Source organism: Xenopus laevis, chromosome 1L (assembly GCF_017654675.1).
Source record: "Xenopus laevis strain J_2021 chromosome 1L, Xenopus_laevis_v10.1, whole genome shotgun sequence".
In the NCBI taxonomy this organism is placed as follows: Eukaryota; Metazoa; Chordata; class Amphibia; order Anura; family Pipidae; genus Xenopus; species Xenopus laevis.
The window spans coordinates 208,360,054-208,380,553 of NC_054371.1; the positions used below are offsets into that span (position 1 = coordinate 208,360,054).

Genomic DNA, 20,500 nt, shown 5'->3' on the forward strand with positions numbered 1-20,500 from the left:
GGGGTTCGGCCGAATCCAAAAAAAGTGGATTCGGTGCATCCCTAGTATCATTTATACTTGTTATTCATGTTATTGAAACAGAATCTTTGTTCAGGCTGGGCGTTATGGTGACCCTGTGGTTAGCAGTTCTGCCTTGTAACACTGGGGTCATCCTGGGTTGATTCCAGCCTTGGTCCTATCTACAAGGGTGGATCTTTTCTCAGTATGTGCATTGATTTGCTGATACCTGCGGGACCTGCAGGTTGGGGTGATTTTGGGTTGAATTTTGGAGCGTCTGTGGCGAGTGTGGGTTACACTGGGGTACTACAGTAGTGTAGTGCCTGTGTTTTCTGAAAGATGGCTTTTTGTGACTTGCACCACTGATCTGTGGGTGCAGGTCCTACAATGGAAACATTTTGCAGTTTAGGGTTGAGTTTTTCCTGACCCACACATCACTATTGTTGTTCATTTGTCTCTCGGGCCAGCCATTGGATCATAGTGAAAACCAATGCAGGCCATCACGAGAGGGCTTCATCAACAAGCCAATGCCAGACCATCAGGAGAGGGCTTCATCAACAAGTTAATACAGGCCATCAGGAGAGGGCTTCATCAACAAACCAATGCAGGCCATCAGGAGAGAGCTTCATTAATAAGCCAATGCAGTCTATCTGGAGAGGACTTCATCAACAAGACAATGTAATCCTCACGCCATCTGGAATTTTAAGACTGTATGTAGATATCTGGCCAACAATTGCCCAGATATTTGTTTGGAAGAGGCCATACTTGGGCAGATAAGTTGCTGACTTTGTCTGAAGGGCTGAATCTGCATCTTAAATCTACCCATGTATGGCCTTAACTTGAATCTTAATCATGAATTGTGTTTTTATTTTGCTGGAGTTTGCCCTTAAAAGGTTAGTTCACGCGGCGATGCGTTTTCTGAAGTCGCCCAAAGTTTCGAGGCAACTTCGGGCGACTACGGAAAACACAGCACCGCCTGTGCTTTAGCGCAGGCGACTTTTCATTATAGCCTATGGGAAGACACGCTGCGGCAGTTCTGGGAGATTGTCGCCCAGAAGAAGAGGTGATAAGTTGCCAGGCGACAAAATCTCCCGGAATCTCCTCGTGTGAACTAACATTAAACAGGCAGAATGAAACATTGTGGCCTTCATAGCGGTATTATCATGTAATTTATCTGCATGTTTAGGAGTGGAATAATTTCACTGACTGTATTTTCTTACGCCAGCTCCTGTATGTCTGTAAAATTGAATTATGCTGTTGCTAAACTATGACCTACAGAATACTTAAATACTGTAGCTGTACTTCATTTAATCGTGATACTGAAAACTGAAAGAGGATGCTCATACAAGACAAGCAGACTTTCAGTCCCCAAATAAGTGGTGTGCATGTTTGGGCCACGCAGGTTTTGCCCATTGCATGGGCTGCACATCTTTTTTGTTGGAGTTGGTAGCTAATAGGCCTTTGTATGGGGCCAGAGCAATGGCCTGCCTGGCCAATATCTTGGGCAGGTATAAAGATTCTATTTGGCAAAGACCACATTGTGCCATTCATCCGATTAGTCTACAATAGTCCCGATTATGATCTGATCATTGACCCAGGGGCAAAATTAGCAGATGTGTTTCGTTACTTTGGGAAAGCAAGCACTAGTTTATAAGATCTATTTATCAGAAATTGAAATAGCTTGAGCTTGAATTTGTACCCTATTTATCATTTCAGTGGGTCAAATTGTTAAAAACTCACATGGGGGAAAAAAAAACTTTTAGATGCTGAAGTTTTATGTTTACAGTTTTTCATTCTTGTTTTGCGTAGAATAAATATTGTACATATTATTTTTTGAATGCATGCGGTTTTTCTCCAGAAGAATTTGAATTGGGGCAGAAATTTGAATTTAATTTTGGTATTTGAATTAATAAATCACCCCCTATGTGTCTGAGTGGAACGGCTATGGGGCTGGCTGTTTTGCAAAATCAGCAGTATATTTCGGTGATGTATTTTGGGAAGGACTTTGCTTGTGTTATGTCTGTAACTAGTCTTATGTTATTTATTTCAGTGGAAGAGTGTCCACTTCTGCTTCCATTAGAACCACAACAATTCTGCTGGCCACTTCTTCTCATTTGTTCGTCTGTACAATATTTTGTGCAAGCTCTTTTTAAAATGGTTCAATGGTTTACCAACCTCCATATTGACATGTTGTCCTTTCCGCCTGTTCTACCTACCTTTCACAAGAATTCCTGCTTCATCTTGTTGGAGCGTTCGTAGGATTGCCACCTTTTCCTAAATGTATGACCGGCTGGTGGGGGGCGTGACCAAATAGCGGCGGGCGTGACGTCACAAGGGCGGGGCCATGGTGAAAAAAAGGGGGCAGGACCACGGCGCACGGATTTCAGTTGAGTTTTACAGGGGATTGGGGGCAGGCTGATGGGTCTTTTTAAGGGTATCGTCAAAATTTAAACTTCACATTTGCACTTTTTGCTTACAGTAAATGTTTATATATGCATGTTGCAGATTTATTTTGTACTACAAAGTGCAAATAAAGGTGTGGATTGGCCTGCAGTTTGTACGCTGGTAGAGGAAAGTGGATTCCCAGCCCGTGTGGGTTATCCCGTGAGGGTTATCCACACCAGTGGAACAAACCATGGGCCAGTGGCCAGGTTTGCTCTCACAGTTGTTCATGTAGTGTCAGACTGTGAGAATAAATAGGTCGTTTTTAGCAGAATGTGGTAGGACTGTGGTGTTGTGAAACTCCCCTGAATGTGTCTTTTTGGCAGTTTTCCCCTAAGAGTACAGATTGTAAAGAATCATTTACCAAGGTCTTTGTTGTGGTTTGACTTGTGACATTCACTCTCATGATTACCGTTCTGTTAATACACATACACATTGAACTCCAATGCCTGAATCTGCACCGAATGGTAAGTAAAACGTTAGGGGCATTTTCCCGGGGTAACACTTAGGCTGGGGGGAGGAGAAAGGGGGGGTCTATGTAGGGTAGGGGGGGTAGGTTGTTTTTTTTTTTTTTGTTTTTTTTTAACTTTAGGGTTGAATTCTCCTTTAAAAAAAGACCATCAAGTTCAACCCCTCCTAACGGAGATGCTGTTGGCCAAATGCTGCACTGAGCTGTGGATCTGCATGTGCCCCCCTGTGTACTACAGTGGTTTGGCCAGATTCATAGGAGGCCAAGATATATACACAGCGCCGGATTTCAGTGTGCGGCGCCCCTAGGCCGCGAGGTCCGACCAGGCGGCCGCGCGGTCCGACCAGGCGGCCGCGCGGTCCTAGCGCCCACCTCACCTCCGCTTCCCAGCGCGCCGGCGTTTTTTCGCCGGCGCAGCTGCTGTAATTGAATGGGGACGCACGCGTCCCCATAGTGCGGCTGGGCGGCATGCCGCCCCTATTTTTTTGCCGCCCTAGGCCCGGGCCTATGCGGCCTTGCCGCAAATCCGGGCCTGTATATACATGAAAGGGATGTTATCTGGAAACCCGTTCTCCAGAAAGCTCTGAATTATGGAAAGGCCATCTCCCATAGACTCTATTTTATCCAAATAATCGAAATTCTTAAAAATGATTCCCTTTTTCTCTGTAATAATAAAACAGCAGCTTGTACTTGATCCAAACTAAGATAAAATTAATCCTTATTGGAAGCAAATCCAGCCTATTGGGTTTATTTAATGTTTACATGATTTTAGAATAGACTTAAAGTATGAAGATCCAAATTATGGAAAGGTCCGTTATCGAGAAGAACCCAGGTCCTGAGCATTCTGGATAACAGGTCTCGTGTGTAGAGTAAATATTTGAATAGCTGAACAATGTTACAATTAATTCTATTCTGCCTGGTGTATTACTCATTGCACTTCCAGAAAACTCTGCGTAATTATTGTTTCAAAATAGCTGGGACCCATTCATCTCTTCTCACTAATCCCTCTGCTTTTGTATATGAATGAGAAGAGGGTCTTCTCCCTAGTAATGCTGTTGGTACAGACAGCCCAGAGCGGCCCCGTTTCCCATGCTGGAGCAAGCCTCTTTGAACATTTGTTTAAGCCATGCCTCATTTCTAATGAGCTCTGCTTCCTGAAATCCATTCTGTTCTACTGCCCGTCCTCTTCTGGGAAACTGCTTGCACCATTAAATGCAAATCTCTGCCTCTGCTTTGTACATTCAGTACATTGAGCTGCCCAAAACTCTCACATCCAGGAAATCAGGTCCTGGTGATGTATAAATATATTGAATTGAGTTTTTTTTATTTAGCGAAATAATCGGGTTTCCCTGACGTTTGTTCACTTTTTAGGTTAACTTTTAGTATGTTCTAGAATGGCCAATTCTTAGCAGCTTTTAAATTGGTCTTCAGTTTTCATTTTTGAATGATTTGCTATCTTCTGACTCTTTTTCTAGCTATTAAATGGGGGCCACTGAACCCCGGCAGCTAAAAAAAAATGATATTATGGCTTCAATTTTATCTGCAAGATTATAATTTTATTGTTACTTTTTCCTTATTATCTTTCTATTCACACCCTTTCCTATTTATCTTCCCGACTCTTAATCACAACACTGCCTGGTTGCTACGGTAATTTGGACCCCAGCAACCAGATTGCTGAAATTGCAAACTGGAGAGCTGCTGAATAAAAAGCTAAGTAACTCAAACACCACCAATAATAAAAAATAAAGCCAATTGCAAATTGTCTCAGAATATCATCATACTAAAAGGTGGACAACCCCTTTAATTAAAAACATGCTGTAGAGGGACAGGTAAATCCCCTGGCATAACCTTGCTTGGTGCAGTACCCCATATTCTCGTTTCCTCGTGAGGCAACTTCGAGAGACGTCAGAAAACTAAGCGCCGCGTGTGCATTGCTGCAGGCGATTTTCATTATAGCCGGCGGAGGGAAGGGGGAAGGCAGTTTGGGGACATTGTCGCCCCGAAGAAGAGGCGATTTGTCGCTGGGACTGACCCTTATACTCAAATGTAGTTAAATTTGCCCCTTAAATTTCAGTCGTTAAACCTTACCAATCCCTTGAATGTACCCTAATAATTTTTTTCTTATTTTTTAGGACCTGGACTGTGGAAGATGATGATGAGAATGAAGATTATTTTTTTCTATTTGATTTCTTCTGTTATCTTGATTGTTCAGCAAGGTAATTTGGTTATTTAATTTTTATCACCCACACTCTGAGTAATACATTTGTTTGAAAGTCTGTTACTTTTTAGCCTCTGTTCTGTTTTCTCTAGTCGGCCCTCCTGTCAGTGCAGACGTTGTGGGTTATGTTATCCTTCACCTCTGGAGGCAGGACAGAAACTGTTAACTCATGGCCCCTCCTTCTGGCTATATGTACTTGGCTCCACCTTCACTCCTCAGTTCTTTGTCCTGCCTCAGGAGGTTAAGGACAGTCTTTTTTATTTTACTTTGTTTTTTATTTTACTTTATTTTGCTTTATATCCTTTTTTTTTTTTTTTCTCCCACAGATAACACCTATTGGACATGCAGAGCTGTTCTTAGGGTGCAACATTACCAACTGACGGGTATTCAGTTGTGTAACAGGGGCCATACGTGACATGCAGAGCTGTCACAGGCACACAACCTACAGGGTTAGCAGAGCTACCCGCTGTTCTACTGGGTTGTTAGGGAGCATTTGGACCCGACCGGTGCGTTCCCATGATGGTACAGGGCTGATAAGCAGCCTGTTTCCTGGTTACCTCTTCTTAGAGAAGCAGCACTCTCAGGAACGCACAGGTACTGACGCTGCCTATAGAGCCGCATAGACGCGGCCATGATTTAGCCAACAACCAGTGCCTTGCGTGGGAGGAACTAGTAGAGCTAGTTCGCGCCGTTTTCTCTCTTGCGCAGTGACGTTACTCTTCAGCCGCATAGACGCGGCAGCTCTGTTCGCGCCAGTTATCACGGCGCACTGACGTCATCAGTCACAGCCGCGCAGCCTAATAGAGCGGCGTTTCGCTACTCGCACTCCCTGCAGGCAGCCATAGATAAAAACGGCAGACAAATACTACATAGCAGCTCAGAAAGAACATACACAGTTCCAGGACTGCTTAACTTCATCTCATCTGCGCATTTTCAGCACAGTTCAGCGCAAGCAACACATAAGAGACAATACTTAATCAGTCTCAGGCTGGTGGTGAGTCACAACCTTTTCACTAACACTGCTGGATATGGAAAAGACAAATTCTCTCACAGACCTTCGGGCAGACATACAATCTGTAAAGAAAATGAAAAAACCAGAGAAATTACCAAAGTGTAAAACTTGTAGGCATTCATTGAGAAAGTCAGAAAGAACTTACTGTTCAGACTGTAAAGTCATCACTAAAACAGCAGATCCTCAAGGGCCACCTACCTTGTCCCCCCAATATACTTTATCTCAACCACCAGTTGATCCATCTCCAACTCCAAATACTGAGGATAGAAGGTCCTCTACAGGCTCCATCCGACCAGTATCACCACCACCAGTCACCCCAATCCGTGACACTAGGGATACCTCCCCACTTCCACTTTGGAATCAACCTTCAGCAAGCTCCTCTGCTCAAGTTCATCCACAGTTTGGAGACTTTTTACAATGGATAATGAAATCTGTTCAACCCTACCAACCAAATGTCGATAGTACTCAGACAACTAAACAAAATAAAAAGCGTAAAGTCGCACTGCCGTTAGACTCCTCCTCAGACTCAGAGGAGGGATTACTTTCAGACTCAGATCAGGACGAGGTTCTCTGCCCAGATAAGGACATGTCTGATCAGCTACAATCCAATTCTGACACAGATTCTGAGGATGAACAGGTCCACACTATCACTCCAGAGGTATCTAAGAAACTACTTAGAGAAATGTTGCAAACTCTAGAGATTAAAGATGAAACAGTGGCGCTATCAAAAGCTGACAAGCTATTGGGCGTTCAGAAAAAATCTAAATTAACATTTCCTGTGTTCAATTCGGTCACGCAAGCCATTGAAACTGAATGGAATCAACCAGAGCGACGTATTGCTCTCACCCAAAGATTTCTTAAGACGTACCCTATACCAGAAGACTACCAGAAGAAGTGGGATAAAGCACCCAGGGTGGACTCGGCAGTAGCTCGCCTATCTAGACATACCGCCTTGCCGGCTGAAGAAGCGGCTTTTAAAGACCCATTAGACCGTCGCATGGAAGCTACCTTAAAAAAATCCTATGTCCAGCCGGCAGCAATACTGCGACCGGCAGTAGCTTCGGCGGGCTTGGCACGTACAGCGAAACACTGGGCACAAGAAATAGCTACCAATCCCCCATCATCTAGACAGCAGTTGCAGTCTGAAGTAGACAGACTAGTAACCACCCTTTCCTTCCTCGCAGAAGCGACCATGGAAATTACCAAACTAGCGGCTAAAGCTACTGTCAATACTGTGGTGACTAGGAGGGCCTTATGGCTGAAACACTGGTCGGGAGACACCGCTTCCAAACTCAGATTGCTATCCCTACGGTTCACGGGTGATTCTCTCTTCGGTCCTGATCTTAAGCAAATTATATCAGAGGTAACTGGAGGAAAAAGTACCTTTCTTCCGACAGGAAAAAAATCGAGATATGACAACTCGCCCAGATTTCCCGTGCGAAAGAATTGGTCTCCCCAATCTAGGCCCTTTCGGACAAACTTCAGGTCACCTACTTCTGACCAAACGACTAAACGCACCAGAACACCTTGGCACCAGCAAGCTCGACCTCACGTCAAGAAATCAGTGCCAAATAGAACCACGTCGGCCTGACTCAGCCTCAGCAAGTCAAGGTCTGGTAGGCGGCAGATTACAGAGATACCTGGGCGAATGGCAAACTCACGTAACAGACACTTGGGTGCTGACAATCCTTCGGCAAGGTTACAGAATCCCCTTCTCCCCACATCTACCTTTTACCAAGTTCCGTACATCGTCAACTACCCCAAACAAAACACACCTGCTCCATACTTCAGTTCAGTCACTACTGCAAGCGGAAGTGATACAAGAAGTCCCACAGAACCAGCGGTTTCGAGGTTTCTACTCCACCCTGTTTCTGGTCAAAAAAAAGGACGGCGCTTTCAGACCAGTACTGAATCTCAAATCCCTCAACACCCTGGTGTCCAATCAAAAATTCAGAATGGAATCCATTCGGTCCGTCATAGCAAATATGGAACCAGACTCTTTCATGACATCCACAGACCTCCAAGACGCCTACCTCCACATCCCCATTTACCCAGGGTCCCGTCGCTATCTTCGTTTCGCAATAGGCGATCACCATTACCAATTTGCGGCCTTGCCCTTTGGACTTTGGACTGCGCCTCGTGTTTTCACCAAGGTCTTAACTCCAGTGATAGCCTACCTCAGGGCTCTGGGAATCAAGCTTCTGCCCTACTTGGACGATTTGCTCATCATCGCACCTTCCATAACCCAAGCAACCAGGGACACTCACACCTGTCTACGGGTGTTAACCCAACATGGCTGGTTGATCAACTACCGCAAAAGTGCGCTACAGCCAACCCAGTCAATCCGATTCTTGGGCCTCGACTTCAACTCTCAGTTACAGAGAGTGTTCTTGCCTCCAGACAAGACTCAGACTTTGATTCAAGCAGCCAAAACATTCCACAGTTCGAAGATAACATCGGCAGAGGACTGCCTCCGTCTTCTAGGGTTTATGGTCTCGGCCTTGGAAGCAATTCCGTTCTCCAGATTCCATCTACGTCCTCTTCAAAACAACTTTCTGAGTCAGTGGAACAAGAATCACAAGGACTTACAGCAAGTCATCCACATATCCGACTCAACCAGACAAAGCCTAGAGTGGTGGATGGTTCCAGCCAACCTTCTCCAGGGCAAAAGTTGGCCCCCCTTTCAATGGGAGATCGTAACCACAGACGCCAGTCTCAGAGGCTGGGGAGCTGTTTATCACACTCATACACTCCAGGGCATTTGGAGTCCGACAGAGAGCTCCTTACCAATCAACGTCCTGGAACTCAGGGCAATCGCTCTAGCACTGGAGGGCTGGACCACCCTCCTGCAGTCCCGGGCAGTCCGGGTACAGTCCGACAATGCCACGGCAGTGGCATATGTCAACAAACAAGGCGGCACCCGCAGCAGACTTGCCATGCAGGAAGTTACCAGGATCTTACTGTGGGCAGAGCTTACAGTGACCAATCTCTCAGCGGTGTTCATTCCAGGAATACTGAATTGGGAGGCGGACTACCTGAGCAGGACTACACTGGACCACGGAGAGTGGTCACTCAATTCCGAAGTCTTTCAACAATTAGTCGCCAGATGGGGCAAGCCACAGATCGATATGTTGGCATCACGGCACAACAACAAACTGCCACTTTACTGTGCCAGAACGAACGACCCCGGGGCAGCGTTCGTGGACGCCTTGGTCTCTCCCTGGGACTTTCAGATGGTATACGCGTTTCCTCCCCTGGCTATTCTTCCCAGGGTCATCATGAGAGTCAAACACAGCGCCGCCACCACAATACTGATTGCACCCGACTGGCCCAACAGAGTGTGGTACACAGATCTGATCAGACTGTCTATATCCAAGCCATGGAGGTTGCCCGATCGCCCCGACTTGCTTACTCAGGGGCCCATCCATCATCCCAACCTACCCCTATTACGTTTGACGGCGTGGCTATTGAGACCGACTGGTGGGCTCACCACGGCTACTCCAAGAATGCTATAGACATTTTACTTCAAGCACGCAAACAGTCAACGAATAAGGTGTATTATAGAGTGTGGAAAACTTTTATTGACTGGTGCCTTCAACAAGGTTACCGCTGGGACTGTGCTTCCACTGCTGTTGTAGTTGAGTTCCTCACCGACGGGTTCCGGAAAGGTCTCGCTCTGCGTACTCTTAAGTCACAAGTGTCTGCTCTTACAGTCTTAACTCATACACATTGGGCTGACATGTCAGAGATCCAACAGTTTCTGCGGGGCGTGACCAGAGCTCGTCCACCACTGAAACAGCCGATTTCCACCTGGGATTTACCGCTAGTGCTTAAGGCTTTGCAGAAACCTCCATTTGAACCACTTGCATCATGTGACCTTAAATGGTTATCCCTTAAAGTTGTTTTCTTGGTGGCCATTACCTCAGCAAAACGTGTGTCTGAATTAGCGGCTCTTTCCTGCAAGGAACCTTGGATTCTGCTCCATCCTGACAAGGTAGTACTCCGGACTGTACAAGGGTTTCTGCCTAAAGTGGTCTCCGATTTCCACTTAAATCAGGAGATTGTCCTACCATCCTTTTGTCCGCATCCCGCTAACGATGGGGAAAAGCTTCTCCATACTCTGGATGTGGTGCGTGCCATTCGGATTTACCTTAAGAGATCATCGGCTTATAGACGATCCGACAGATTGTTTGTCTCGTATGCACTGTCACATAAAGGACTCCCCATCTCCAAGCGAACTATTGCTCGTTGGTTAGTTGAAGCCATTAACTTAGCTTATGACCATCAACACATACCTAGACCATTTGCAGTGAAGGCTCATTCTACAAGGGCACAGAGCACATCTTGGGCACTTCAGAATCTGGCAACGGCAGAACAAATCTGCAGAGCGGCCACCTGGATTTCTCCTAATACTTTCATTAAGTTTTACAAGTTACATGTTTTTGCTTCTCGATCGGCCGTGTTTGGTCGTAAAGTTCTCCAGGCTGCGGTAGCATAGTGTTGAGGCAAATTGAGCTCCGCAGTTCCAGTTCTACCCACCCTTATAGAGGGACAGCTTTTGGACGTCCCACAACGTCTGCACTGACAGGAGGGCCGACTAGAGAAAAAGGAATTTTGTACTCACCGAAAAATCCTTTTCTAGTAGGCCCGAACTGTCAGTGCAGTAAGTCCCACCCAGGCTGATTTTAGTATGGCAATGGGACATCTTTCTCGCTATCTTCTCTGTCTGTTGTCTCTACTCTTCCTTCTATCTATGATGTCTCCACCGGCTGAGCTTTTCAAAGGAACTGAGGAGTGAAGGTGGAGCCAAGTACATATAGCCAGAAGGAGGGGCCATGAGTTAACAGTTTCTGTCCTGCCTCCAGAGGTGAAGGATAACATAACCCACAACGTCTGCACTGACAGTTCGGGCCTACTAGAAAAGGATTTTTCGGTGAGTACAAAATTCCTTTATTTTGTCAAACAAGTGATCTTTGGTTAATAGGAGCTCTAAAGAGCCAGCTTAATGCAGTAGCGCTTGGATTTTTTTTCTGCTCAAGCTTTCCATAAGGGTTCAGTGTTGGGCCAGGGGCACCCTTAGCTTGTAACAAGGTTTCTTTATGTGTACACACTGCTATTAAGCCTTAGTACCAAGGATATCCAGGGCACGGAATAAGTGTCAACCTACTTGCACTTCAAAGTTAGCTTTCAGTAGCCATTTTAAACATATTTTTAAGATATCTGCTCATGCAACATAGAATCAAATAGCACGCTTCTAAAGGGGTGGTTCACCTTTAATGGAGAAGGAAAACTACCGAAGCAGTTTATTGCCAATAGATTAGCCACAATAGTGAAAGCTATAACACTATATTTATTCTGCAGAATGCTTTACTGTACCTGAGTAAACGGCTCTAGAAGCTCTCTCTGTTTGTTTAGGATAGCAGCTGCCATATTAGCTTGGTGTGACATCACTTCCTGCCTGAGTCTCTCCCTGCTCTCTCATAGCTCTGAGCTCAGATTACAGCAGGGAGGAGGGAGAGGAGCAAACTGAGCATGCTAGCCCTGGAGGTTTAAGCTAAAGGCAGGAAGTCTGATACAGAAGCCCATGTGTACACAATAGAAGGAAAGAAATGTTGTTTTTCTTTTGACGGAGGACTCAGAGCAGCATTACTTTGAGGGTTTACAGGGGTTCCAATGTAAAGTGATGGATTCTGAGACTAAGGGGCCGATTCACTAACTTCGAGTGAAGGATTCGAAGTAAAGAAACTTCGAATTTTCGAAGTGTTTTTTGGGCTACTTCGACCATCGAATGGGCTACTACGACCTTCGACTACGACTTCGAATTGAAGGATTCGAACTTAAAATCGTTCGACTATTTGACCGTTCGATAGTCGAAGTACTGTCTCTTTAAGAAAAAACTTTGACCCCCTAGTTCGCCATGTAAAAGCTACTGAACTCAATGTTAGCCTATGGGGAAGGTCCCCATAGGCTTTCCTAAGTTTTTTTTGATCGAAGGATGTTCCTTCGATCGTTGGATTTAAATCCTTCGAATCGTTCGATCGAAGGAATAATCCTTCGATTGTTCGATCGCACTATTTGCGCTAAAATCCTTCGACTTCGATAATCGAAGTCGAAGGATTTTAATTCCCAGTCGAATATCGAGGGTTAATTAACCCTCGATATTCGAACCTTTGTGAATCGGCCCCTTAAAGTTCCTCTACTTTCTATAGTAGCAGGCTGCACATAGTCTAAGACAGATAAAGGGCCTTACTGATGCTCCTTCACCACTACTTTTTGGGCCAATCAAACCTCCTAGTGTTCCATAGCTCATATAGTGCACTCGATTTCATTTGTTGCTGTGCAGTTTATTTGTCAGACTGATGTTTCTCAATTCAATCTTAAATTGTGAGACGAGTTTCTCCTCGAGGAGAGTGCTTCCAGTAATTCCTGGGTTATCTTGTGTTTAGTGGCAGGATTTCCCATCACTTTCGTGTTATGACTTGTGCTACTTCAATACCTGGAAATAACCCACAAGTCGAGGAAATGCTGGTGTGTATCCGCACCCTGATGTATACATTCTTTTATTAAAGGGTATTGAGGTCTAGTTGATTCTAATTAACCACAGAGTGCCAAGTAGCTCATCAGTAGATCACTCCTTTGTACTAAAACTTTTATCCTGCCCTTTATTTCCAGTTCTTTTAGGGTCACTTCTCTTTCTATAGCATTTCAGTGCAGCATTTTCGGGCCCACCCCGGATCCTGCCCACTCCACATCACAGTTAAAAGACCACACAGCACTAAAAAAGTAACCCCCCCCCACCCACAAGTTATAAAAAGCGATTGATGGTCAGGGCCCCCTTATAAGTAAAAAAAAAAACATTGGTGCCAGGGCCCTCCATAAAAGTTTGTTTAAAATAAAAAAAAGCATTGGTGCCAGGGCCCCCCTTACAAGTTTAAAAAAAAAATTCGGGCCCTAAAGAATATTTTTTTAAAAAACATTGGCGCCAGGGCCCCCCTTACAAGTTAAAAAAAATTGGGGCCCCAAAAAATATTACAAAAAAAAACAAAAAAACTTTGGCGCCAGGGCCCCCATAAAAGTTTTTTAAAAAAAGCATTGGTGCCAGGGCCCTGCTTACAAGTAAATACAATTTGGGGCCCTAAAGAAATTTTTTTTAAAAAAACATTGGCGCAAGGGCCCCCCTTACAAGTTAAAAAAAAAATTGGTGCCCCAAAAAACATTTTTTTAAAAAAAAACATTGGTGGCAGGGGCCTATAGAATATTAAAATAGCACATTGGTGGCCACAAATTGGTGTTCAGAGGAATTGAACTCATGGTTTTAGGACTTCAACTTTGCCTCCTTTCGTGACTTCGGGTCTTTTCGCCACTTCAGGACTTCAATTTAGTCTGTTTATAAGGCTTGGAGTCTTTTTCCACTTCGGGACTTTGGCTGTTTTCGTGGCTTCGGGTCTTTTCGCCACTTTGGCTGTTTTCATGACTTCGGGTCTTTTCGGGACTTCGGCTGTTTTCGTGGCTTCGGGTCTTTTCTCCACTTCGGGACTTTGGCTTCGGCTGTTTTCGTGACTTCAGGTCTTTTCGCCACTTCGGGACTTCGGCTATTTTCGCGGCTTTGGGTCTTTTCGCCACTGTGGGGCTTCGGCTGTCTTCGTGACTTCGGGTCTTTTCGCCGCTTCGGGACTTCGGCTGTTCGGCTTTTCAGCACTTCTGCATTTCGGCTGTTTGGAACTTCGCAAATGGCCACACGGCTTCGGCGCTGTCAAGGGGGGCCCGGCTCTTTTAAAGTGCAGCACTGCCGGGCCCCCCTTCAGGCCCGGGCCTGGGACACTTGTCCCCCCTTATGGCGGCCAGCCCTGTTTCAGTGACCCCAGGGGAGTAACTTTGGATTCTTACTGGAATTCAGTTCTTTGAAACTCTATTAACTTTGGAATATTCAGGCAGATCTCTCTGCCATTCAGCAATACCACTGGAGCTGTGACTTTTCTCTACTCCCTCATCTGCTAATGCTTCATGCACTGACACATATATTGTGTTGCCTGGTGAAGTTTTCAAGACCATCCATCCCCAAACTGACCACTATCCACAGTACAACTTTGGGGAAACACCACAAGAAATGGATACACTTGCCAAGGGCATTCTCATCCTTGGCAAGTGTATCCATTTCTTGTGGTGTTTCCCTATTTGCTTTGAAATACTTTGCTGGGTGGTATGTATATCTTTGCTTATACTGGTGTATATGTATTATACTGAATGGCAAAAAATGTTTTTGATGTATGTTTTACTATTTGAAATATAAAGAATTTTTTTCTCATACCTCCAGTTGTCTGTAAAAATTTTTCGTTTGAGTGTGCATGCTCAATACATTTTCTATTTGAGTTTTTGGGTACGTACTGTGGGTGTACCCTTTGTGCTAATTGCACCTCGCTTACATTCTATTTAAGAGCAGTGGTAATAAACTCCTTTGTAGTCGTGTTTGGAGTGCCCTCCATTAATCTGTATTTTAGCCATGAGGCTTTCACGTCTGGTAAACCATCAGAGGTAATCCCCAACCATATTGCTCCATTTACTTAACATCTAGAAACACGGGCAGGTTTAATGGCTTGATATGTCCAAAATGTCTGCTCTATTGCGCAGCTGCAGCCTTTAAATAGGGGGTTTATCTGTGGATTGTCAATTTGTTTTATCAGCTTTCCTTTGTTTGGCAGAACCAATGGTTTATTTCTGACAGGAATTTGGAAAATGAAACTGGTTTGGTTTTCTTCTTGTGAAAATAACAAAAAAGTGTGGTTCTTAAAGGAATAGGCACAAAGTATGTTCAGCACAAGCCCTATTTATTGAGCTCATGTTGTTGAATAAAATTTGTTCTAGTGCCATTTTAAATCCATTATTCTTTCTTTGTTGTAGCTGAACTAGTAAATGTATGTGGTCGCATATTTCCGGACTCCGGTGTTGTGCATCGCGAAAGGCCATTCACAGCGATCTGTGTCATTAATGAGACTTGTCTCGGAGAAGATGCCCAGAGAGTATATTGGAATGTTAGAGGTGTTAAGGTACCAGAAACGCAGTACACGCTCTTAAACCGTACAGCTTCAAGTGTGACCTTTGAGAACCTGACCACGCTGAGCAGTCCTCTGACCTGTAATGTCTTGGCATCTGGACATGTTCCAAATACACTGCATGGAATTTTCTTTACGTTGGGCTGTAAGTACGCTATATTTATTTTTCCATCATGTCCACTTATGTGTTATTTAATGAGCAAGTGAAGGCAAATTTAAGCACTATTTTAATTTGACTTAAGGCACAGTGGGGGGCTGCCATATTGCTTCCTACAGCCATCAGTACTATATCTGTTTAAATACAATCCTGTGGCAGCCTCATGTCGGAGCTGCTATCCTGCATGCCCTCTGCATTAACCATACACATCGTGTTGCCTCATCTTGCAGGTTGATTCATGTAAATGATATTTGGAGCACTGGGAAGGATGAATGAACACAGTAAAGCTCCAGTGCCACTTACCGGTCAGTGATCAGAAAAGAACACCACATTCTAAAGGAACAGTAACCCCAAAAAATGAAAGTGTTTTAAATTAATGCAAATATAAGGTACTGTTACCCTACACTGGTAAAAGCTGTGTATTTGCTTCAGAAACACTACTATAGTTTATATAACCAAGCTGCTGTGTAGGCATGGGGGCAGCCATTCAAAGCTGAAAAAGAAGAAAAGGCACAGGATACACAGCAGATAACAGATAATCTCTGTGGTATACAATGGGATAGAGTCCTGCACGGAACCAATTTGTTAAACCCGACCTGCATACTCGGGCCCGGATTTGTGGAAAGGCCACCAAGGCCCGGGCCTAGGGCAGCAGGATTTTAGGGGGCGGCATGCTGCCCAACCACACCCACATTGGTTCAAAAACACTGGGGATCCACATGAGATACAATAGTATTTTAAATTTCCTGTCCGCAAATCCCCGTTGCTCCGGTCCCGATGAAAATCTGCACGAATAAAGGGGAGGGGGACAGGGGTAACGAACAGCAGTAAATCCGGCCCTGCGCATACTTACCAGCTTGGACCCGCTACCCATCCCGACCCACAAGTACCTTATCCGCAACCTGATCGGACCCGATGTCCAACAGGAAACAGGAAGTGCTGTCATTGTAAACCGGAAGTGACATCATTAGAAGTAGGCTTGATCAGAAAAAACCTGCGGGTACCTGACCCACTGCAGGACTCTACAATGGGATTCCCCAGAACTTATCTGTTATCTACTGTGTATCCTGTGCTTGATGGCTGCCCCCATGGCTACACAGCAGCAATTTTATGTTAACTATAGTAATGTTTCTGAACAAACACACCAGTTTTACCAGTGCAGGGCAACAATACATTACACCCTCATTCCTTTAAAACACTTACATTTTTTGGTGTTACCGTTCCTTTAAGATGTTACATTGCAAAAAAAATGCATTGATACCACAATAGTGGGTGGAGGTCATTGCATTGCAGCCCTGTGCTTGGCTTGATAATGCTTCCTGTCCCTTTAACAGAGGGAAATCCATTTAACTTTGGGGGTGCCAAAAGTTAGGCACCCCCAAGTGATTATATAGTGAATAAAGTACCCCCTCTTGTAAAATATAAGGATATTATAAGTTACCGAGGAGTTTCATGACCATATAAAAACACGAGGCCGAAGGCCGAGTGTTTTTATACAGGTCATGGAACTCCGAGGTAACTTCTAATATCCTCATATTTTACAACTGGGGGTACTTTATTTATTATAATACACTAATTTTAGTGAGTCATGTAACAGAAATTACATCACTACTCACCGTTTATAACTGATGACATCACTACTCACCGTTTATAAGGATATAATTTACAAGATATTCATGGCTTTTGTGTATTATATTTACTTACAAGACCCCCCCGGCCCGGTGCTCCAATCAACAGAAAACTGCACTGACCCAGGATTCATCCAGTGAGCACCACAGAGCGATCGTCTTCCTGCTTCTTTGCCCTTCAAATTTCCTGGGGCAGACACATGTATAGTAGAGTGAAATCTTTTTCGTTAAAGTTCGTCTTTTCACTCAACTGCAAGAGGAAAGGAGAAGCAGGAAGACGAGCGCTTTGTGGCGATCGCTGTAAGAACCCCAGACCTGTGCAGATTTCTGCTGATTGGAGCACCAGTCAGGAGTATCAGCTAAGTAAATATAATCACGTGGTGTGCCTAACTTTTGAAATGTACATCCATTATTTATTTAATTTTTTAATTCCAATTTATTAAGGGATACTTTTTCTGTTAATATGAATTAATTTTGTTACAACAGCGCCACCTGTTTCCCATCATTCTGACCACCAAGTAGTCAAGGAAGTTGTCAGGAGAAAGAAAGAGGCTGCTCTGATGTTAGGAAAAAAATTAGGAACCTTTCTCAAATCTTTTTTGCAATAAAAAAAACAAAACAAAACAAATCATTGTGAAAGTGCATAGAATAGCACCCTCATCAATTTTACAATTACTTATTTTAAAATATTTACTTATCCTTTAAGTTTAAAGGAAAACTATACGCAACTGTAAATAAGCAGCTGTTTATTTTAAAATAAGTGACATATTAAATAATCTTACCAAACTGGTATATATTTAAGTAAATCTTGCCCTTTTACATCTCTTGCCTTGAACCCCCATTTTGTGATGGTCTGTGTGCTGCCTCAGAGATCACCTGACCAGAAATACTGCAGCTCTAACTGTAACAGGAAGAAATGTGGAAGCAAAAGACACAACTCTGTCTGTTAATTGGCTCATGTGACCTAACAAGCATGGTTTGTTTGTGTGCACCATGTATCCTATGATCCCAGGGGGCGGCCCTTATTTTTTAAAATGACAATTTTCTATGTATGATTACCCAATGGCACATACTACTAGAAAAGTATATTATTATGAAAATGGTTTATTTACATGAAGTAGGGTTTTACATATGAGCTTTATGCAATAAAAGAACTACATTGTACGGGGGTATAGTTTTCCTTTAAGTGCTTCCTGAGTCTTGCCGTATCGTTTAAATAGTTTTCTTTGCAGCAGTCAATAGAAAGAAAGCAGGAGTACAGTTGGCTAGCAATCACTTGGCTCATATCAGGTTGTACATGTTACTGCTTATTGGGTGGTAATGCCCTCATGAAGGTTCAAGATATATCTCAAATAGCTAAATAAATGACATATCCTTTCCATGTATAGGTGTATGACCATAGATCATCTATACCTCCACCAAAAGGAGGGAAATGGGTTTTACTCTAAAGGTGGCTATACAGGTAGATTAAAGTTGCTGATATCAGTCCTTTAGACCAGGGGGTCCCCAACTGCCGGGCCGCGGACAGTCCTGAACTGGGCCGCCGAACAATTAACACGGCACGCCAAATTTTACGCCAGCGCACTGAATTGGACGTCGACTCCCCGACCCTCCCTCCCTGACTTCCTCCCCAACCCCTCTTGACCCCCCCAGTCCTTGGCTATTTTCTGGTCCCCCGCCAAAAAAGGTTGGGGACCCCTGCTTTAGACCAATTCGTCAGTTTATCTGCCTGTGTATGGGGGCTTCCGACAGGTCTCTTTGATCGATATCTAACCAAAAATCAGCCAGATATTGATCGGACTGATTAGAATTTTCCTGCTATTGAGGAACGCATCGGCTAGTTGATACTGTCCATTGCCATCGTTATAATTCAATTCTTTGGCCCTAGGGCTGACAGATCATATTAACCTAATGTCGACCCTGCCGTTGGTGGGCATATCTGGGAATAATGTATGGCCACCATTAGATAGCGGAGAATCCCACCTGTCCTTATTACAGTTGTGTAAATGTATTGTAATAGTGCTGACACCATGTTGTGTATCTTTCCAGTGCCTCCAGATAAGCCCACAAACCTGACCTGCATTGTGTATAACCAAGACAACCTGACCTGCACTTGGGACCCTGGAAGGCCTACAGATCTCATCACAAATTACACTCTGTCACACAAATGGTAAAGTTACTTTTACTGGCAAAAAAATTGTAGTGAATAATGCCGTATATACTACAGTATATTATAAGGATATTAGTATAAGTTGCCAAGCGGTTCCATGCAATGAACAACTTCATATACCCCTTTGTAGTTTTCAGGAGGGGATGCACTATGTTTTATTGATCTATTCAGACAAATCTATGCCCTATTCACTTCCTTAAAGGGGTGGTTCATCTTTAAGTCAACTTTTAGTTTGTTATGCAGTGACCAATTCTAAGCAACTTTTCAGTTGGTCTTCATTATTTATTTTTTTATATTTTTTGAATTATCTGCCTTCTTCTGACTCTTTCAAGCTTTCAAATTGGGGTCACTGACCCCATCTAAAAACAAATGCTCTGTAAGGTTACAAATTTATTGTCAAATAGGTTAGCCACAATAGTGCAAGCTATATTTATTCTGCAGAATGCTTTACCATACCCGAGTAAACGGCTCTAGAAGCTCTGTTTGTTTAGGATAGCAGCTGCGATGTTAGCTCGGTGTGACATTACTTCCCACCTGAGTCTCTTCCCTACTCAATCTAGGCTCAATTACAGCAGGGAGGGGAGGAGGCATACGGGAGGGAGAGAGGAGCAAACTGAGCATGCTCAAGCCCTGCCCTGGATGTTTATGCTGAAAACAGGAAGTCTGATACAGAAGCCCATGAGTACACAATAGAAGGAAAGAAATGCAGTGTTTCTTTTGACAGAGAACTCAGAGCAGCATTACTTTGAAGGTTTACTGTTGTATTTATATAGACCTTTCTGATAAAGCTTACTTTTAGCCTTTCCCTAATAATACTCTTAATATCCAGGCCCTCTCCTATTCATATTCCAGTCTCTTATTCAAATCAATGCATGGTTTCTAGGGTTTGCTGAAATTGCAAACTGGAGAGCTGCTGATTAAAAAGGCGAAATAAGTCAAAAACCAGAAATAACAGAAAATTAAAACCAATTAAAAATTGTCTCTGAATATCACTCTCTACATCTTACTGAAAGTTAACTCAAAGGTGGACAACCCCTTTAATTTGCAGATCCAGCTCTATCTTTTAATTTGCTCTGTGGGTTAAGTGACTTTTCTCTATGTTGCCCTGTCTCTAATGAGACCAACTGCAAACCCAGATCGGCACATACCTAACTAAGACCTGCAGACCAGGGCAACATAGAGACCAGCTGGGAACCTGGAAGGCAGAAGGGGTCTGCGTATATATTCTGCACAGTTATATTTTTTAAACAGCTCATTATTGGAAAAATAAACCTTTATATTAGTTGTCCTCTAACTTCCTATTCCCCTTCTAAATTTGAATTGGGGAAATTATTTCGTTTTGAGAGTGATGTCACCT

At 43.9% G+C, this 20,500-nt stretch overlaps 1 protein-coding gene across 7 annotated transcripts in view; it reads left to right on the forward strand.

Annotated features, from left to right (window-relative positions):
* The window catches only part of il6st.L (interleukin 6 cytokine family signal transducer L homeolog), a 66,258-nt gene that overhangs the window by 8,831 nt on the left and 36,927 nt on the right, over positions 1-20,500 (forward strand). For 4 of the 7 annotated variants that reach the window (XM_041581602.1, XM_041581685.1, XM_041581638.1 and 1 more), the window contains 3 exon segments: positions 5,041-5,124; positions 15,037-15,333; positions 19,023-19,143. In XM_041581602.1, the coding sequence (XP_041437536.1) occupies positions 5,041-5,124; positions 15,037-15,333; positions 19,023-19,143 (502 nt within the window). 7 annotated transcript variants of the gene reach the window in all.